Source organism: Dermacentor andersoni, chromosome 1 (assembly GCF_023375885.2).
Source record: "Dermacentor andersoni chromosome 1, qqDerAnde1_hic_scaffold, whole genome shotgun sequence".
Lineage (NCBI taxonomy): Eukaryota > Metazoa > Arthropoda > Arachnida > Ixodida > Ixodidae > Dermacentor > Dermacentor andersoni.
This window is the reverse complement of record NC_092814.1, coordinates 67,895,793-67,916,844: the sequence shown is the minus strand read 5'-3', so window position 1 is coordinate 67,916,844 and position 21,052 is coordinate 67,895,793. Positions and strand designations below refer to the sequence as shown.

The window sequence follows — 21,052 nt, the reverse complement described above, 5'->3', positions numbered from 1 at the left end:
GCAAAAGTAATTGGCCCCCACATCTCACTTGGAGCATTATTTTCTCCCCAGTTCTCCCCTGTTAGCAAAGATGTAGTTTGTTGTTTAGTGTGTTATCTAGGAGCAGAAGATCAGAATTTCACTGTAAGCATTATGAAACAATAGTACAATCAGATGGCATGCACTCGCATTTCAAAATATAAAGGGGGTTGTGGTGGAGTTTCTTACTTTGCTCATGACTGTACACTCAGCGGCAGCAACAACAAGAAAAGCGATTACTATAGTGCACAGCCTTTGTCAGGCTAAACACAGTGGGATGAACATGCTGAGAAATATGTTTCTCGTGTAAGATTAGTTTGTGACGTATATTATAAGGGTGCAAGTTCCACTGACATTATTTATTGTTTTGTGAAGCATGTGTGCATCAACTTTACACCGAATGTACTGAAAATCATGCATTGTCTAATTTCTTGCTGTATTTATGGGCTCCTTTGAACTATTTGTAATGTATTTTTTTGGTATTGGTCTCTTGACAGAGAGTAACACACTTATGTTTATTAACCTAGCTATAATGTTGAACATAAGCTTTGTGATAATAGTATTTTCCACAAAGATTGCAGCCTAAGATAGCTGTTGTTGAACGTGGCATATTTTGCATGGATGGCCTGGCTCTTCAATTACACAGTTCACAATTTCTGCGCATGTACAGTTAACTTATATAGCAGACAGACTGGGAAGTCGGGAAATGGTCGTAAATACTCATATTTTAATCAATACTAGGTCAGTGGGAACACATTCGGGTGGAGCACATATTTCAGTGCTCTTTCTTACATATTAAAAGCTCTCTCTCTCACCTGTAGACATTTCTTCAGTAATTACATATTAGAGTGTGCATGAACTAGAAATACTAGAATTAGTATTGGGAAGTTGATGATATGATTACTTTCAGTACCATTACTTTATTATTATTTGTCATTTCTTTTCTTGAAGGAGGTTTTACAACACTTTTTGGACACTGCAGTAAATTAGTTTGTTGAGAACCAACGCATTCATGAACATCTGAGCCAAATATTATTCCTGTACATGCAGCAAGGTGCCAACAGTTTCACTTGAAAGGCTGATTGCCCTATCCTCCAACAATCCAAAACACTCACCACTTTTTTTATTATTCTTACTTGAAAGTAAACACTATAGCTAGTGTGTGGATTTTTTTTCAAATGTCACAACTAAGTGTGCAGAAGCAAAAGCAGAGAAATCTCATCATTGATGAGGCGGTGGTGTCACATGTTAGCATTTTTTTCATATCTGCTTTTCGTTGTGAGCAAAAATATTAAGGGGCACCAAGGGGCTCGATTTTTCTTACTTATGACCATATGAAGGAAACAGACAATGAAGCCAGACAAAGCATAGGAGCTGCCATGGCTGTGACTGGTGTTGGCTGAAACACCCAAGACTAGATCTAGTTCATGTACACAAATACCCAAGAATGGAGACGAGAGGATAGCTGCCATGGTTGCTGAATGTAAAGCACTGCACTCGTGAAGTAGAGGTGGGTTCAGCTCCTACCTGTGGCAGGTTGTCTTTTCATCCACTTTCATTCTCCCATTCCTTATTATTTATATGCATTTCAGTTAAAAATAACAGTTGCTTCTCCCTATGCTTTCTCTGGCTCGGGTGTCTCTTTGCCTCGTATGGGTGCTTTCTGTTGTGTTTTGTTGGCCAGAATCATGATGATGGAAGTCACTTGACATTTTGGTAAGATTATAGTCACTTGTCATGGTAGTTCTTTGGTTTTGTGAGACTTTGAGACCTAACTTGTCATCATTGACTTGGAATGCAGTCATAAGGAACCATATTCTATGTTGTACAAGTTACAACCTATGAATTGTATCCTTATAGTTCTGAACATTTGTTTTGTTAGGTTTTCTCCAAATGCTCTCAGCCATTTTGCAAAGGACATTGTTGGTGACACAAGTCAGCTCAGCTCACAGACTATTCTGCTGCAGCTATTCTCTCTTCCATTGAAAAGAATTGGCGAGTACACGCGGCTTTTCAGTAGACTGCTTGCCAGTATGGACCAACACGTAAGTCGAACTTATTTTTGATCTGGTATTGGGGTGTATTTTTCAGCACGTAAACATATGATGTAGCATTATATACTGGGTGTCTCAACTATCATGCACCAAGATTTAAAAATATGCAAAATCCATGTAGCTGGACAAAACCAAGGTAATGTTGTTTGTTGTCACTTGGAGATACTCGGAGTATCTTTTGCATTCTGCCTAACTAGATAAAAAGTGTCAATGAGAAAATCGTAGAGCAACATGAGAAAGTCCCGATATAGCTTTCTGTTGCGTAATACGTGCTACTTAAAAGTGTTTTTCCGTTCCTGAAAGAAGCCCGCGAATACATACAAAGTGCCTCCAGTGGCCAGTCGTGTGGTAATTTTGTGTGTATTTGCGGTTCTTGAAAGAAACCCTCTATTGAAGTGAGCAGTAACAAAGCAAGCTCACAGACATGTATGCCTATCATGCCATCACCTGTGCTTGCCACTGGCCTGCCCAGAGACCATGTACTGAACAATACACTTTAAACTTCTGTTGTGTTCTTTTTTAATTCCAGCTGTGTTGAGAAAAATTGTCTTGCATTTCCTTAAATGCCTGTTGACTTTCAATTAGTGCCTATGCCTTAGAACTGGGGTTTTCCTTCCAATGCGTGTGGATTCAATGCCTATTCTATGAACTAGGTGAGGAAATAAGAAAGCTTGTAAGCTCCCGGTAGGGTTCTGTATTTTCACAGCTTATTTCGGGCCAAAATCAGAAGGTGCTTATCAAAGTTAATTTTTTCCACATAATTCAGAGTTAATTGAAGCTTTTTCTTTATGGCTCAATGAAATTGAGTTTTGCTAATCTTTTAATTGCTAATCACTTTTTAATTTCCCTAATACCTTCAAAAGCAACCATGACTGTAAAAAGCAAAATAAGGGAAATATAGCTGCAGGAATGTTTTTTTATTTACAGTCCACATTCACAAAAGCAGAAGGGTTTATCACTATTACAAGCACAGTGTACATATTTAACAATTTTGGAATTGGACATTATGGTGGACGCTTTCTGATTTATGGAATAAAGCACTGAGAATGGCCTTTTAATGTTTGCACTGTATACAGAAAAAGCCAGTAGATCTTGCACATTATGTGAAATGAGGGGCCATTCTCGAGCATGCATCCTCTAGAAAACTTGAGGCTCAATGGCTTTTTCAACGGCATATACCCAATATTCTGAGAACCCATTGCCAAGTAGTAGTGTCATGCTCGCAGTGGTAAAGTGACAGAAAACACTGACTCATGTGTCGAATGCTGCTGGCAGTTCCCCCTACATGTTTGTGTTCAAGATCTGAGCTCGGTTCTAGAATGATTCGCTGGTGTACTGCAAATCGTGAGGAATGTGTTGCTGCTCCACTGCTCCACTTTTCAGCAACAGCAGCATAGTTTTCTTTGTAGCTGTTAATGACTTCACAGCATTTCTCCTCGTCTACAATGTCAAGTATTCAGTTGGTGTCCATGCAAAGCCAAGCACGAGGTTGCGGGATTGAATCTCGGCCGCAGTGGCCGCATTTCGATGGGGGTGAACTGCAAAAACGCCCATGTCCCATGCATTGGGGGCAAGTTAAAGATTCCCTGGTGGTCAAAATTAATCTGGAGTTCCCCGCTACGGCATGCCTCATAATCAAATTGTGGTTTTGGCACGTAAAACTCCAGAATTCACTTCCATGCAACGACAGTGGCAGGTGTGCCATTCCATAAACTTAGCAATAGCTGCAAGTGCATGTCAAGGAGATGGTACACATCATGCAAAAAAGCAGACTCTCCTTTTAGTTCCCTAATTACTGAGAGCAGATTTAATTTTTCTTTTGGAACCTTTGTTTGATGGGCAGGTTGTGTGAGGAGTTTGTTGTCACAAGGAACACTGTTAGCTTCTCACACATTTTCCGCGAAGCTAGTAAGGGCATGGTCACGTGAATACAACTGAGCACCCTAAAATTTGGATTGTTTTGATCAATCTGAATTGTCCGTTTTTTTAACACTGAGTGCTTTTTGGATTTTATGTGATTATTCTGAAAATGTGGAACCCTAACTATAGGTGGCTTTTAAATAATTGTCACTTGCCTCGCTTTTTCTTATTCTTTTCCAACATTGGCTTACTAGGCAGACAGCTGGCAATTTTTAGCAAGGACCAACCTTTGCATTTCAGCTATCTGACTTATTAAGCTGCCCAGTTATACATAAATTTTCAGCAGCTGCCTTCTTGGTATATTGAATTAATTTTAATGAAACAGACTTAATAATCCTTAGTGTTATCTACAGTTTTAGAACACTGTAAAAAAGCGCATAAAAATTACAAACACTGCACATTGAATATGCCTATACATATAAGGCTGACTTCTGTGCTCAAGTATACTGCATCAAATAGAATACCAGTGATAACGCACAAGCTCGATACTTTCTGAGAACACTAGATGCCTGATCATAGTGCTATAATGCTCCATAGTCCTGCCGTGATAAAGTGAAAAAAAATAGGTCTTTTATTTTTTTAAAGTCTGATATATTGTGCTAAATGCTTTCACTGTTTCAGTCATACGATATGACTAATAAAAATCGGGCCCTTGGTTTACTTTCTTCTCGTTCTTCAATGTTAGAAGACACATATGTAATGCATGATGGATAGTAGTGTGTGCATCTGTGCTGTTGTCTTCTTTCTAGTTGCAGATCCTTGATCCAAATGAACATGGTGTCTTATATCAGTTCCCAATTGTGATGTTTTGTTCCTTAAAGGCCAAGTACAAATAAATTTTGGACCACATAAAAAGGCTGGCTTCATATTGTGTGGATACATAGGAGCCTCCGTGCGAACTTTTACTTTGGAGCTGTGAGGGGATGTGTTATGAAAAGCTTACAAAACTAGACATTTTGAATACTGGAACTAAGTAAAATGCCACCATTACTGCTCGCCAAAAATGACACATAACCCAGAATGAATGTGGCACCTGTGCATGACCTCCGAGATTGGAAAGCGCCTGCAGCCCAGTCAAAATCTCGGAAGCCATCTTCTGGAATTGGCGTTATATCTGCTAACCATCAGGTGTCCGCATTGTCCACTAAGATGCTGTTTAGAAGGTTTTAATAAAGGAATGAGACAATTACCAACCCTGCAGCTTTGCTTAGCTTCCTTCGATAGCATATACTACCCATTTAGAACCAATTTAGCCAAAGCAAAGCTTCATTGCAGTTGGCCAATGAGGGTTGTACACATTGTGATGGAAGAATAGATAACTATTGTTCCTATGCATACCATAATGCCATACCATAATATCCTGATACCTTTTGCCGGTGTCTGAAAAATGTGTAAACTGTCAAATTCCAAAAGTTACATTGAAGTGAATGCAGCAATATTGAAAAAAAAAAACAATGCCATTAGTGCCAATAAGGAAAGAATTTTGTCATAAAAAAATTACTTGCCTGATGTCAGTATGCTGAAATACCTACAGAAGAACAGCTAGTTTATTTGATTACTTTGTCTTTGTCCTTTTATAATTTGTTTTATTTACAACTATTTTCCAGTTCAGTGATGGTAGCATGTAAAGCCTTGGGTTGGCCATGATATTAATGGACTTGCATATATTCATATTATGTGTAGATTATATATTATTTGTTGATTGCCTTCAATTTAAACTCGCTTTTCATTGAGAAGTCAAAGCTCAAAAAGTGTGTTATGTCATACACATCAATTCAAGACAGTGAAAAAAAAAAAACTTGGAATATGGAGTTGTGGTGTGTCTGGCATTGACAATATCAACAGTGTGCTAATTTGGGCCGGTTGGTACATACCTGGGCAAAGAAATAGTGCTTTTGAATGGGACCAGTGCTTGTAATGTAGTCATCTCTTGTCCCATTCAGAATTGCTGTTTTGCCCAAAAATCACAATGTCTTTAATGGAAAATTAATGTGTGCTTGCTTTTTCAGAGTAACTATTTTTCTACTTGCAGACAAAGCTTTGGAGTAGCCTGCAGTCCTGCTTAAATGAGTGGCTGGCCTTGTATGATATTTCAACTAAAGAAATGAAATTGGCGGAGTCAACAAAATCGTTTTGGGACTCTGTGAGCCAGAAGCTAGCAGTAAGCATTCCTTCTCATTGGGGATGTTTTTATTGCTGCAAGTCTTAAAAAAAAAGAAAGCAAAGTAAAAGCATAATATAAAATTTTATAAAATGTAAAAAGAAGGAAGAAAAGGATTTATAATGCTTGTGGTAATATGACTTTCATGGCACTTATAGTGTGCCACCCTCCTTGTCTGCTTTCCCACATTTATGGCAGCTCTTTGAACCACGCTAATGTACAGATTCATGCTGTTGCATACAATGTTTCAAACATTGTGCTTATCATGGGGCATGATGCATTTTCATTGGGATTGCATATTGTTGCTTATGCTTCAAAGTTAAACTCTTGACTAGCGATGTATCTAGCAATGTGTCATGTATCTAGTGAATAAGTACATTAAGCTTTTCTAAGGGAACATTCACACTGGGGCATCCGGTATCTAAAGTGGCGCGGAATCCAATTAGGCAATGCAAGTTCTGCCGAAAAGGCCCTATCCGCACCAATTGGTTTGAATCTTGTTTTTGCCGCCATTGCCGTCGGAATCCCTCGCTCTGAACCAAACACAATGCGATTCATTAAAGCAGGCCGAACGCACCACCGCCACTGTCGTCGCCTCTTCAGTAAATGCCTCTTCTGCACCTGATGCATAGCTGCTTGCCAGGAAGCCCAGGAGTATATCTTCTTTTTCCTTAGTGCTTACCTTTGCGTTTGTTGTGGAAAAAAAAAAGCAGACAAACTCGACGCGCTCGGCGAAAGTGTGGGGCATGCGGTCACATCCGGGATACCCCACACGCGTGCAAGTTACTGAGTACTCGGCAGATGGTGCTAGTAGTAAAATAGCAGGCACTTCTCCTTTACCGCCGCAATATTTGGAGAGTGACACGTTGGGCAAGCGATATGAACAACGTGGCATTTCAGTTGCAGATTTCCACTTGGTGTAGACACCGAATGCTCAAGTGTGAATGTGGCATAAAAGAGTATTGCAGAAAGCACATTCTTCTTTCAACATTCGTTTCTTCTCTTTCAGGACGTATACAGGGTGCCAGAATGCCGAATGTTGCGTGACAGTAAATCGTACCCATTGCAGCTTGTCTCAGCTGGCCGCTTTGCAACACATCATTTTGTGTTGTTTCATGACAAGTTTGTTCACTCACATGTAAGTGTTGTAACAGTAATAGCTGTTATAGTACGACAAGTTTCTCAGTGGCTAGCATTTGTGTTTAAAGCATAGATAGGCGGCAGCTAGGTATTAAATAAAAAGTGTTCATACTCTGGCGGTCGCACTAGTGAAGGTAATCGCAGCCACATTTATTAAAGGGGCACTAAAGAAAATACAGTCAACATTTTTTTCGGACTCTCTAGGGCCTGCGAAAATGTCTGAAAAAATAAATGTATGCCTTTTACTGCCTCCAAGGTCTCAAGTCTCCACAGGCACATCTAAAACAGCTCCAAAACAGCCTACCAGTTCACTCATTAAGCGTATTGGTGCTTGTACTGTCACAAGGGATGGCGGGTGCACACAAGTATAATTAAAGGATACGTACAGTGTCCCATGAGGGTGGCACATTGTCACGGAGCACATTGTAATACAAGCATACAACACTTTCTGTGTGCTGGAAGTGCTTGAACGTAGTGATAAATAGTCATTGTGTATTCTCTTTCTGTTACTTTCTTTAATAGAAACAAATTAAATATTCCTGCTATTACAAATAACATTTGTTCACCAAAAAAGTTGGAAAAATGATTGATAATGCAATGTGGGTAGCCATTCAAATAGCTCGCCCACGACATAGATGGTGACAGGGTGGCTGAAAACTCAGGGAAGCGGCGCCACTAATGAACCTACCCTAATGACTCAGTAGGTTTGTACAAAATCGTCAGAATTGTTTCAGGGTCCCTTTAAGTGAGGTAGAAAGACAGAGTATTTGTCTAGAAGTTTATGATCATTTTCTGTGGGCCAATATAAATATAGCACATTGTTGCATAAAAAATTGTCGCTGAGGTTCCCGCTGTGGTTCTTCCATTTAAATTGCCGGCGTCAAAGCTGATTTGGCATCATATCCATGTGACCTCCCCCTATGCCACTGTTATTTCATTTGTAAACTCTTGCTCTATATACGAAGCGTACTGCTTGATGGCTGCAGGTGTTCTGTTTGTATGAGTCTCTCTGGGGCTCTGCTTGGGATCAGGATGGATACGTTCACTTCAGCCTTCACACCCAGAGCGGGTAGGGTGGTTGTAAACAGAGAAAAGCGATGCTGCTCGCATTGGTGGGATGTTGGACATAGCAGCTGCTCTTTGTGAATCAGAATTGCAGGCATCACACGTGAGAGGTATCATAGTGTACAACAGATGGCGCCACTTCGATTTTCTATTTTCGTCATTTTCTTGCTCATGAAAGCTTTGTTTTCATTACGAATAACAAATTCGTTATTACAGAAGCCTAATCTTTCAGTCTAGATTGACTTAATATTTTCCTTTAGTGTCATTTTAAGGAAGCATCAGCAGCGAAGTGACCCGGTGTGCCTCTTGTCTTGGGTCACAGGCTAGTTGTTGTTCTCTCTGCGAGGTTGTCTCCATTCTCTTCATCCTCCATGATGGCAGACAATAGTAGCACCACTGCAGGTGCCCTCCACCTAGCGCACAGCGCATTATTCAAAAGTATTTACAGTGGTGTCACAGATAGGAGAAAATGTAAGGGTATACACAATGTTTGCTGTGTTCAGTATTCACATAATGCACAAAAGCATGAAAAAGGTTTTCGCATTATATCCGCAAAGTGTAGGGCGATTGAAAAGAGAGTCAAGCTGGGAAGTCTAGGATTCTCTCATGAGGAAGAGGCTTGCTGTTCAGCAACGGTCAAAGTACGAGAGGAATACTGGAGTCTAAGGGCAGAGTGCTGGTCATGTGAAAGATGTCTCCACAAGCTGCTTATCTCAGCCAGTGTTTGTCGTTGAGCTCTTGATGTCTGTGTCGACGCCGATAAGGACACCTTTGCACTGGCTTCGCGGTAGGGAATGCTGCCTTATGGAAACTGACGCCTGCGTACAACCAGAGGATCACATGGTTGACTCTGGCTGCTGCACAGTGGGCAAGGCTTGCAGCATTGTGATTTAGAAGCACTAGTGATGAAGCTGGGAGGTAGCACAGGCGCTGGGAGTCAGCAACAGGTGCTGTTGTAGCATTTTCACACCATGTGGTGGGGTGCCCTGGTGTCCTACATAAGGGAAACCTTTACAGCATGGTCTTGGGTGGTATTTGAGAAGAGCTACGAAACTGACGGCACACAGGTGTAAATTTGAAAGTACTGTGTGGGGACACAGGGTGCATCTGTTTGAAGAGATAACACGCAATAGGCTTTCCTCATGGCACTTTTACCATTGTCAGAGGTGTGCTGGCATCACGCACAACGAGGCTGTTGAAGATGCATTGTTTTGGATGAATATGATGACGAGATTCACGGGATGGGCAGTGGAGCACCATTGGCGATAAGAACGGGTAGTAGCACATGTGGTTTAGCATAGTCACCGGCGTAGCCATCACGTGGTGGTCACTCGTTCTCACTAGATACTTGGTTTCGTCCACAGTTGCATCGGGAGGGTGCTTCAAAGCTGTAGTAGGGGCTGATGGGTCAGTCAGGTGGTCGGTCAGATGCGATGAACATCAAGTTACTGTCTGTGGTGTTGTCAGAAGGAGTGATCAACACCTCTGACGTCACACACGGCAAAGTGTTGTGTATTTCTGTGTGCAGGGGCGTAGGTATGGTGTCATGATTTTGGCCATGGACGGTGGGCACAACAGCTTCCGAGTCAAAAAGAGTAGCTGATACCGGGGCCAAGGCGGCATCTTTATGCATGTTGTGGTGGGATGGCAGCGCGTCTTGGTCGTTATGTGGAGGTGTCGGCAGAAGCACAGCAATTGGGGAATGTGGAGAAGTCTAGGCCGGAGTGTGTCGGCAGAAGCACAGCAATTGGGGAATGTGGAGAAGTCTAGGCTGGAGTGTAGGTGAGGCAGTTGATGGCATGGATGGCAGGCACGAGACCGTATGCTGAACACCTAAGTGGGCCAGGACTTGAGCCTTCATATCATCGTACAGGCAATGAGAAGGGCAGGTCGATGGCTACATCAAGCAGGAGTGAATACTGCAGAACCTCAAACTTGGAAGTGCTGTATGGTGATGAGGTTCTGAGCTATGGCTGCCTCCAGCCTGATGAATGAGCCCTTGATATTGCAATGCTTGAACTAGTGAAGTGGTAGGTCGGACTGTGCGCGTAATGGGGATGGAAAGGAAAAACCATCAGTTCGATGGCAATGCTTTGGGATGGTCCCATGTGTTTGCAATACAGAGGTCTTAGTTCCGTGCAAGGTCATGCATAGCTGGGAGTCCAGTGTTGTTGACGACGGTGTCTCTCCTGGCTTGACAGGCCGGCCATATCTGGTGACGAGATACGTTTCGAGCTCATTATATGGATGGTTACAGGGTCCAGCAGTTATTTGTGCAGACTGATAGAGAGGAACTTGATAGCCAGGTGGTACTTGCCTCGCTGTGAGCAGGCCCAGCGAAGGATGATGTGGGCCTCCAGCTGGAGAAATTAGACTGCTGGGTTGCTCTCGTAGAAAGATGGAAGAGGTGGTACCGCCATCCACAAGTTGTCTTCATTGGGAGCGCGAAGTGCAGTTGCCATGATGGTCCACATTCTGGTCACCAATATGTGGAGGTTGCCTGTAAAGGCAATTGCGGCCACATTTATTGCAGGAGCATCAGTGGCCTGGTGTATCGCTTGTCCTTGGCCGTCAGCTAGCTGTTGTTCTCTGCGTGAGGCTGTCTTTTTCTTCCTCATTCTCCATGGTTGCGGCTGATAATAGTGCCACTATAATACAAAGGTGGGATTTTTCCAAAGAATGCATGAATCCAAAGACTGGTGTTCAACTGATTGAGCCACAAGTGTTTGGGTTAACAGGTGAGCACCTGCAAGAAAGTGCGGTGGTGTGCACCCATCATAAAAACGAAGCAAGTGAGATACTTGCAGTAATGAAATGTTAGATCGCTAGATGAGGTTCTATCAGTACTCTCACGCCTCGCTAAAAGAGATGCACACGCAGCTGTTTCTCCTGCAGTTTGCGAGAACCCGCCTGTAAACACAGTAATTGCACAGCTGTGGGAGAGCCATGCTGGTGAGCACCTCACGGTGGGACTTTGAGTGATAAGAAAGGAGATAGAAATAAATTTTCTTGATGCCCTTAACTAAAACGACAGGCATGAGAATGCCAAATATAAAGTGCACAAGCATGGGTGAGAGTATGCGGCAGTAAGCTAGGCGAAGTGGAAATATGCTCCCAAACTACCGCAGTGGCAGCCACCATAGAGCGAAGCAAAAAGTAAGCTTTGACGTAAGTTGAGCGTTGGCAGTACAGTAAAAAATTTGTTGAAGTCACGGAAAGTTTCAGTGCCTCCTGAACAACAATGGCCCAGGCTTCGTTTCGAAAAGGCGCATTTTTTTCTAATGTTTGGTGACCACCATATATGTACTGCCATGACCACCTGGGATGTGTTTCTGCTGCTGTATGTTTGGCAGTGACGCCCAAAGGCTAATGATTGGTGGGGACTGAGATAAGCAAACAGAGTATGCTTGAGGCTGAAAGTGTTAAGGGAGGGGGTCTTTGTCTAACTATGTCTGCCTGCCACTGCAGCTGTAAAATGTGACAAACGCTAATAAAAAACATATAATGCAAAATGGCTTTGGGCACACACTTGATACGTGGCTCTCCCCATAAATTTCTTGCGGTGGTCATCAAGCCAGTAGTGAAAGAGGAGCATGACTTATAGCAATGACAAGCATTCTATGGTCAAAACTACTTATAGTGAAACCAGACTTTTTTTTTTTTTAATACACTGTGCAATGAGAATAGTCCTTTGAAAACCCTGTGGAAAAGTATACAAGCACAGTGAGCTGATATCAAATAATGACTGAACTATATGAATGCCAAATTGTTGAACAAATCTAAAAACAAAAAGAAATGCTAAAACTATCAATGTGCTTTTGTTTAGTGAAAAAAATCCATCACCCCTGTTTTTAATTTGCACAAAACTGCACAGAAACTGCAGTTCACATCATCTTGTGATCAAGGTAGGCTGCTGTGACCTTTGTACGTATAATGTAACCTTTCTCATATCTGCATGCATGCACATTTTGTGGCATGCTGGTTGATGTGTGTGGTTCTCTCATGATTCATTCATTGAATATTCAAGTTTTGTAGACAATGGGTAGCCTACATGGTACAAATAATGCGGCAGTAAATGTTCAAGAGAGAGAGAGATGAAGGAAAGGCAGGGAGTTTAACCAAGAGGCTGTTGTGCCTGGGATGATGCAGTGCCAGCTTTATGAGCAGTTTGGCTTAGAAGACTGAAAATGCAAGATATGATATAGTTCGTCCACTGCTGTAAGTTAAAGCAAATAATTCCTTGTGCGGTTATCTCTTTTGTTGAACTTATTCTATGTTTCATACTTTTCCAAAGGTTGATTTGAACTAAGGCTTAAAAGGCTTCCTCACCAGGCCACACAGAAAATTTGGGTTATACACTGGAAGTAGTTGCGTGCCCTCTAAGGAGTGTTCTACCACAAGAATTATTCAAGTTAATTCATAAATACCAGAGATATAAATATTTGAAAGCCGTGAACCCATGATTTCAGGAGGCGAGCCTCATCGCCAACATAGACACACTCTCTACTTTTACCATCTAGCCTCTGCAAGCGAAATTCCTTCCCTGCATTCTCCCATATCGGAGCCGGAGGATCTTGTGACAAATATGTCATGGGTCCTGCCTTCTTTTTTTTCTCCGTGTCGTGTTATTGCCGAGTGGTACACTTCCAGCGGCGATATCCTGCGCAAGCTGTTGCGTTTGTCTAGTTTCATGCAGCAGACAATTTTGCGCACTCTACACGAGAACATCTCATTAGCGGTATAAGTCAGTGCCATAAACACTGAGGCAGACACTGAGGCAGACATCCTCTCATGAGCACTGAGGCAGATATGAGAGGATGAAAGCGCATGATCACAGCACTGGAACATGGTAGAAAATGGCATAGTATCATTCTCTGCGCACACTTGTCGGAACAAGCAGACGAAACGGAAGTATGTATCTCTTGATACAGTACGAAGTAAAACAAAAACACGTGGGCATTTGGTTTGTATGCTTTATTATTTCTCTAAACATTAATTGGCTTATTAAAGCAACAGATAAAACAAATAACTCGCGTTGCCTTGAATCATTCTTGAAGTCACATGTCACTGTGAGGGACGTTGCGGCACTGCCATGTACTACGTAGCCCAACTTGTGTGATTGACGTTGACTCTCCTGCTGGGAGCGCAGCACCTGGGAGAAGGGCAAATGGTAGTTGATCTGAAATTTAAGCTCTTTCTGCCACATGTAGGGATATAATACTTAGCAGACATGATCGTTAGAACACATTGTATACATTGCACTTGCCAGATCAAAATGGCCAGACCTGGTGAGGGGCCCTTTAACATGTGCACTTGCCTTGGTTCTGACGATGCTTATTTGTTGGATGCATTTAACTAAGGTGGTTGGTTACAAAGTATATGTTCTATCATTACCTGTATAGTACACAGCTAGTTGATATTACTTTTTTTCCCTTTATTTTTATTTTTCATTTTGCTTCAGTTTGGCGGCTTTCAAAACTACAGCTTAGAACTGGCCTGGGTGGAAGCAGACACAAAATCTGAGTAAGTTCCGGCACTATGAAGTCAAGAGTGTGTCAGGTTGTTAGAACAGCTTTGGGGGTAACTGCAAAATTGTTTTTTATTCATTTGCTTTCTTTTATTATAGAGCCAAATTTTGTGCCATGTAAGGGCTATGCAATGTATTTTAATTTACTTGATGTTGACTGGCTTTATACAAAAATAAATATGAGAGCCCCTTTTCTTCTATTTTATACATTTTTTAACCGAACAACTCTAAAGTGCTTGTTTTTTATTTAAAATTAAAATGTGTTTAACAACGGTGCAATACTGTAAGCAACAAATCATAAGTACAGCACTGTCAGATTGTGCACATGCTTCATGAAAGCTAGGGTTGCATATGAGGTGTGTTTCTAAAATGGTTTTGACAACAGTGTGCTAGTTTCACTCTTTCTGGACATTGCATGTTATTTTTCAATTATTTTTTAAAATTTTGAGCCTACACATTGGAATAGAGCATGCTGTATATGTGAAGCTTAATGTTAAATTCTTTGGACCCAGGGCTGTTTCTGTTTTCTATTTGCATGAGTGACAATAAGGTCTTAATTCTATCTACTCTTTTTATCAGGACTGTTTTCGCAATCACTACACCTGAAGAAACACTTGCCTTCAGTTGCCCTGCACCTTCTGAAAAGGCAAGTTTTCAGAGTTCTGAATTTTTTGTCTAGAGTGTAAACTAATGAGCAGTCCTTTAGATTTCTCACATTAATTAGCACAATTGATGATAAAATCCTTTAGTTGTGTTGCATATGATGTTATTTCTTCAATTATTCAAAATCTATCTCTACGTAACACAATGCACCTTATGCAAATTTTTCAACTTTTCTTCGTTCTGTGTTTCATAGCTAGCATGTTCAACTGCTCTTGAATTCAGCTCGTCTTTGTGGAACTTGTTTACTTTTGATAACTATAAATTGTTCTGTATAACTCCTTTCAATATTTCAAATGTAGCATGCTCTTTTGCTTTTAAGGGTATCACATGCCTGCCTACTTGAGTAGGCAAGCACCCGCTTACCCTTAGTAATGTTCCCCTCTTCCAATATTAATATTATTCCAATAGAATATCATTTCAGAACAAAAGGAGGTATGTTACTGAGTTCAAGTATTCACTAATTCCAAGCACGATTCTTTAGTTCGCCGGTCTCTGATTTCTATGAACCTGCCACAGTAACTAGTGGCTATGATGTTGTGCTGCTGAGCTTGAGGTCGTGGGTTCGATCACGGCCATGGCGGCTGCATTTCCATTGGGGCAGAATGCAAAAACACTCATGTACGTTTAGGTGCATGTTAAAGAACCCCACGTAGTCAAAATTACTCCACTACAGCGGGCCTTATAATCAGATCATGGTTTTGTCATGTAAAACCCCGGGTTTTTTTCATATGTAAATTCACATTAATACACCATCTTTGTTTTGAAGTGTGGTGCATCACAGTACAGACCTCATATTTGTACTGCAATAGCTTAGCCTCTATTTAGTGGGACGTGAACACTTTTGCAGACGGAATGGGTCTGCTGCCTAAACCAAGCAATTCGAAACTTGCTGAATAGTGACAAACGAGATAACCCTGTTCAGAGCTTGAAGAGTGGCCACTTGGACAAGAGACTCACTCCTCCTATGATCCGCCATGCTAGCTATGTCTTCACCAAGTTGCCTGCCTACAAGGATGCCACTTACAAGGGTTCCTGGCTCAAGGGACAATTGCATGGGTCGTGAGTGTCCTTTTTGTGTAGAAGTATCCAATCAAAACACTTCTTTTTATGCTTTTGTGACACCATCTGTATGTTGTGTGAAGGTACATGACTAAAGAGCTAGATCTTGTAGCCATGCACATCTCTCACTTTTGTGTTGTTTACCATGTGGTGAAGAAAACATACGAAGCACTCTGACTTGTCTCTACCTTATGTGACAAGTTTATTTATTTATTTATTTATTTAATTAGTTAGTTAGTTAGTTAGTTAGTTAGTTAGTTAGTTAGTTAGTTAGTTAGTTAGTTAGTTTCACATACAGCAACCCTGCTGGGGCTATTGCAGGAGTAAGAAGGCCACATATGTGCAGACAAAAAATGAGTCAATGACAATCAACAAACATTTGCAGGGAGAGTATTCCAATGTTCTATCGTTGAAAAAAAAACTATGGTAGTACTTGTTGGTTCTAGATTGAATCATTAAATGGTTTAAGCTGTGAGAGCTGAGAGTACATGATTATCGATGGAAGCTTATTGGTTGATTTTAATTTAAGATTGAAGAACGAGCTCTTGGTTGAAGTTTCTTTATATATGATTTGCCATTTTTGTCCAATGTAAAACTTGGTGGAGCATTATTTGGTATGAATTCATGAAAGTATGGCATTACCTTGAGCCTTTTATGTACACAAGCATATAAGACCTTGGAAGTTGTTCATATGTATGTACTTATGAGTTCCAAAAGAAACCTCCTTTTTTTTTTTTTCATAATGTGACCATCATTGAAAAAAAGCATTATATATTGACAAATCAGCTGCTGAGGCTCATCTAATAGACACAGGAGGCACATTTTGCTGATTGCAAAATGTGTGAAATGCATGCTAAAAACTTCAGGTAGCTTTTACAATTATCTCTTTCTTCTTTTTTGACAAAACATTAAGCATTATCTATGCACGAATTTTTAGTCTCTGAAATAAGTGCAGGCATAAGTTTGTAGCGGTTGCAGACTTTGGATATAAAGACATACTGCTTTGCTATACTCGACTCGTTCTTATTGCTTGCTAGTAGTGCTACTTGTATCACAGTGTGTTACCATAACCCCAAACTTAAAATTTTGTGGAGTCCCAAGAATAAAGCAAGCTGCATTGATTTTGAGGAGGCATCTTTCGTTATCATGAAAATGCTTTCCTAGCAAATATAGCTGTGAAATAAATTACTGCCAGTTAATTAAATTACCGTTATTCTCTCTGTATCCATTGTAGGCCTGTGCTCATAACCGAAGTATAAGGTCCAAACTTTTCATTATCTTTGCTATTTGCATTTCATTGTTGTGCATGGTCATGAATAAAAATGAGCTGCTTTCCTCAGTTAAAAAAGGCCTTGGTGAGCACCAAAATGAACGCAGAAACTTCTGTGGACTTTAGAGGCCCAATTATGTGAAAGTATTGTGAAATGCATCAGATCACAGTGGTGTCATTGGGGACATGGTTTTGGTGTGAAATCATATGAAAGCAGTTTGGCGCTTATTTTCTCTGATAAAAGTATATTTCATCCACTGAAGAAATGCACAGAGAGTTCTGCAAGAACGGTATCTCGTTAAAGCTGTTCTTGATTTAATTTCCTTGTGTTAGGATTGTAATGTTAAGGCTTCTTTTTTCTAAATTCTTTTTAATGCTTGAAGTGGCTGTGTAGTTTCATTACAATCACTGTAGAACACCTCTGGTAAGTTTTTTATGGGACGGCGAAAAATAAGAGTGAGTGATGAGGATATGATTTTAAGCGAGACGCAAGGATTCTTTGCTACTTAACCTTTGAGGGTCGATTTTTTTCGCCACATGCGCCCGCCCAGGGTTGATTGTTTTATTGCAGATTCCGATTCTTCTTGGGGATTTATTGAAAAAAAAATTGCCATAATTTTTCTAGGGTGACCGTAAATTGTGAAAAAAAGATTTTGCATTGGTATATGTGCACTCTTCATTCATGAATAACAGCAATAAAAAAGGAAATAAACTTATCAGAATTACAAATTTGATGCATTTTTATGCACATAGTTCAAGGCTTTGAAAATCCACACACGAGAATATTTCGCAAGCCTCAAATGTTCCTGCTCTTACACTAATACCTACGTCCATAGCGTAATCGAACTGCATAGGTGCACGCACTTAAGAAAACTGTTTGGTTGTGTGCCCATCAAAAAAAAGCAACACATGTGACAAGCTTCTGCTAATCTTCATCTTATCGCCAACCAGCTAGGGCAATTAGTTTGCGCGGAAAAGAAACGGAAATGCATGCACGGCGGCATCCTTCCTATGCGCACCCCTGTGAGCACTAAACGAGCGAGAAACAAGTGGTCGCCCTTTGAGCGATTAGGAACGAGATAGCCATCAGTTTTGCAAGCGCAAAAAACCGAAACTGCCCACGAAACAAAATCCAAACGGCCGCCCACCCGCCAATGCATGAGCAGTAGTATATAGACACGCGGAAGCAAACTAGCGCTAAAACAAACCATGCAACGCAAACCGAGAGAGAAAGGCGCGCGAAAAAAATTCCCTGTATCCCCACATAGTGGCAGCACATGACAGAAAAGAAAAAGTTAGAAAATTGGCGCGCTTTTTAAACGTACAGATGGCGCTGTAAATATACAGCATCGACCATTTTCGGACTTGTTCGCGGCGCTGTATATTTACGTCATTGACCGTCAAAGGGTTAAGCTGGTATAACACGAGGTCAATATAATCAGTTGAAAACACAACAGCTGGGCATGCATCAAGACAGTTATAGCACACATGGCTTTATTATAGTCCTCAATTGTAATACAGTTAAACCTCGATATAACAAACTTCAACATAACGAAATTCTCGATAAAACACAGTATTTAACTTTTGATAACCTCTTGTCCATAGAACACCATGAATTTAGAACCTCAATGTAACGAAATGTGTTTGTATGCCATTTCAATATAACGAAATTTCACTGCCGCCGCAAAGGAATGTCGGGACAATAAATGGAAACTTCCGCGGATGCAGATGGCCAAATGCCTAAATTACAAGCGGCTGCTTGCAAACGCACCTCTAAAATCGCGCACCGCTGAGTGGCAAAAGTGACCACCAAAATGGAGCCGCATCATGTTCCGTATAAAGCCCAACTGCGATAAGATCCTATCGCGCCTCGCCCACTGGATAAGTGCCACTGGACAGATGCGAGGGAAAGTGTGCGAGGGTGAGACAAGAAAAATGGTGGCTTCACGAGTGACACCTTCCCGCTCGAGCAAAGGGAAAAAGGGAGGGGAGGGAGCTCACGGTAACTCGATCAAGCACGGGCGAGGGGGCGGAGCGGAGGCTTAGTTGGCATGCGTCTGGATTTCTAGCGCGTGGCTCAGCCGAAGTTGCGCATAGTTGTAAGCACAGCTGAGCGCATACACAGCTGCACACCCTGCTTTAGAAGTGATCTGCCGCGTGTGCAAAGAGTGGCCATGCCTACACCGCGTGGCACCATGTAAGCTGTCTTCCTGCGCGTTTAGTATTGCAGGTTGCGTAATCTCGAGTTTTGGTGACCTGTTGGAGCGAGAGGCAGACAAGCATTCCCTTCCCACTGCTGGCGCTTTCCCTGATAGCGTCATCCCAGTGCGGGCGACGCTATCAGCTGCGGGGGCGGAGTGCACGCAAAAGCATGGCTGGCTTCACTTGATTCATACCGCCGAGGTGAAGATATCGTCGACATATGTGGCATTAAACCGTATCATTCGTCGCTGACTCCCAAATTTATCAAAATGAATTTTCTCATTCAAGTTTGCTTTTTTTTATTGCCCGATAATTCGGAAAATTCTGCAGCCCCTTTTCATGTAAGAAAAAAAATCAGTGACTGTACTTATTTGCATAAAAGGTCTCATTTCAATACAAAAAAATTTCAATGTAGCAAAGCAAATTGCCAATTTTACGGACTTATTTACGTCGAGGTTTAACTTATAAAGGATTAGTGGCTTTTTTGTTGATACATGATTTATCTTTTGTTGGCCCTCAAGGTTGGTTGATTGTTCTTGTGTAGCATATATAGAGTGTGTTGGATTGACCTCTTGTTGTGTTGTATTAGGTAAGTAAGGCTCCCACTTTCCTTATCTGGTATGTTATGTGGGCTTGACTTTTAGCGGAAAACTGACATGGCCTGATGGTCGCAAGTACACGGGCCGGTTCAAGAATAACTTGCAGCATGGTGAAGGTGAATACATTGTTCCTGGAAATGGAGGGGACACAGTATTTCGGGGCACCTGGAAGAATGGAAAGCTTCATGGGCTTGGGAGTGCCAGGTTCGTCTGTTTATTGTTTCTTGGTGTGCCTTGAGTGCTTCAGCTGTATTGCTCTGTTATGAAAGACCTTCGTGCCACCGTTCATTTTATATCACTTGTATGGAAACCATAAGGACTACTTTGTACAAATTATTGTATTGGATTGGAAATTAAGCTTTAAGTTATTTTGATACAGTTGTCATTATATAAAATGTTGTAATTGTTCTTTACAGACATGTTTAGTAGCCAGAATCGTTTGTTTTTGATAATTATTTACATAAGTTAATTTATATGAGATTCATTAGCTCAAATAACTACAGTGGGAACCAACAGGCACAGGAGCCATGGAAAACAGAAGAATCAGAGTGCTTAATGTTTTACATGGGGGAACAATTTTACACTTTCATGCATAATCATAATAAAAAAGGAAAAGGGGAAGAAAGTGGAAGAAGTGTGCCACTGTGAACCATTTTTTTAGATTACTTTGGTTGCGAAGCAAGTCTGTAGTGAATTTTTTTTTCAGGTACCCCAACGGTAACCTCTATGAGGGATTCTTTAAAGATGGTTTGAGAGATGGTCATGGCATCCTCAAGGAAGGCAGGTTTCTGTCTTCTTCGAGCATATACATTGGCCAGTGGCTGCAGAACAAGCGCCATGGCTATGGAGTACTTGACAATGAAAAGGAAGGTATGTATGTGTCTCTTTAAAAGGTCATTATATGATTAGGATATTTTTCAAGAGCACTGTGTGTAGACCACTTAGTCATAATCATGGCCAAAGACTGCATTTTTGTCACATTCAGCAGGTGCAAATGCAAACAGGAACTTTTGCTTATTCTCTTGCTGTGCTACCAACATTGTAAATTACCATTTGTGGTATTGACTTTGGTGCTGTCACATCGGGGTAATTAGCACTGAAACCATTGATTGAAAGAAACTCCGCAGAAGCCAAGAATGCTGTTAGAGATACAATGTGGGAGAAAAAAATTAAAGGATAAAGCAGCTGAAAGTTTGAAGTTGCCATGCAGTGAAAAGGACAAATGTGGCCCCTTTGCACCACAAAGCCACTTAGTACAACAAATTGTCTGCAAATGGTAATTTGAGATTTTCCCCATTATGAGTCCTTTCGAAATAGCTTATAGTTCCTTGAAAAGTAGTCGCCTTCATTTTATTATATTTGTCTTTGCTGCTG

The 21,052-nt window shown here is 41.2% G+C and overlaps 1 protein-coding gene across 1 annotated transcript in view; it reads left to right on the top strand.

The window, feature by feature from the left end:
- The window catches only part of Als2 (Amyotrophic lateral sclerosis 2), a 112,743-nt gene that overhangs the window by 48,343 nt on the left and 43,348 nt on the right, over nt 1-21,052 (top strand). The window contains exons 9-16 of the mRNA XM_050191457.3: nt 1,901-2,063; nt 6,025-6,153; nt 7,163-7,291; nt 13,820-13,881; nt 14,465-14,531; nt 15,396-15,607; nt 19,724-19,882; nt 20,385-20,548. Of these exons, the coding sequence (XP_050047414.3) occupies nt 1,901-2,063; nt 6,025-6,153; nt 7,163-7,291; nt 13,820-13,881; nt 14,465-14,531; nt 15,396-15,607; nt 19,724-19,882; nt 20,385-20,548 (1,085 nt within the window). The remainder of the gene's footprint in view (nt 1-1,900; nt 2,064-6,024; nt 6,154-7,162; nt 7,292-13,819; nt 13,882-14,464; nt 14,532-15,395; nt 15,608-19,723; nt 19,883-20,384; nt 20,549-21,052) is intronic.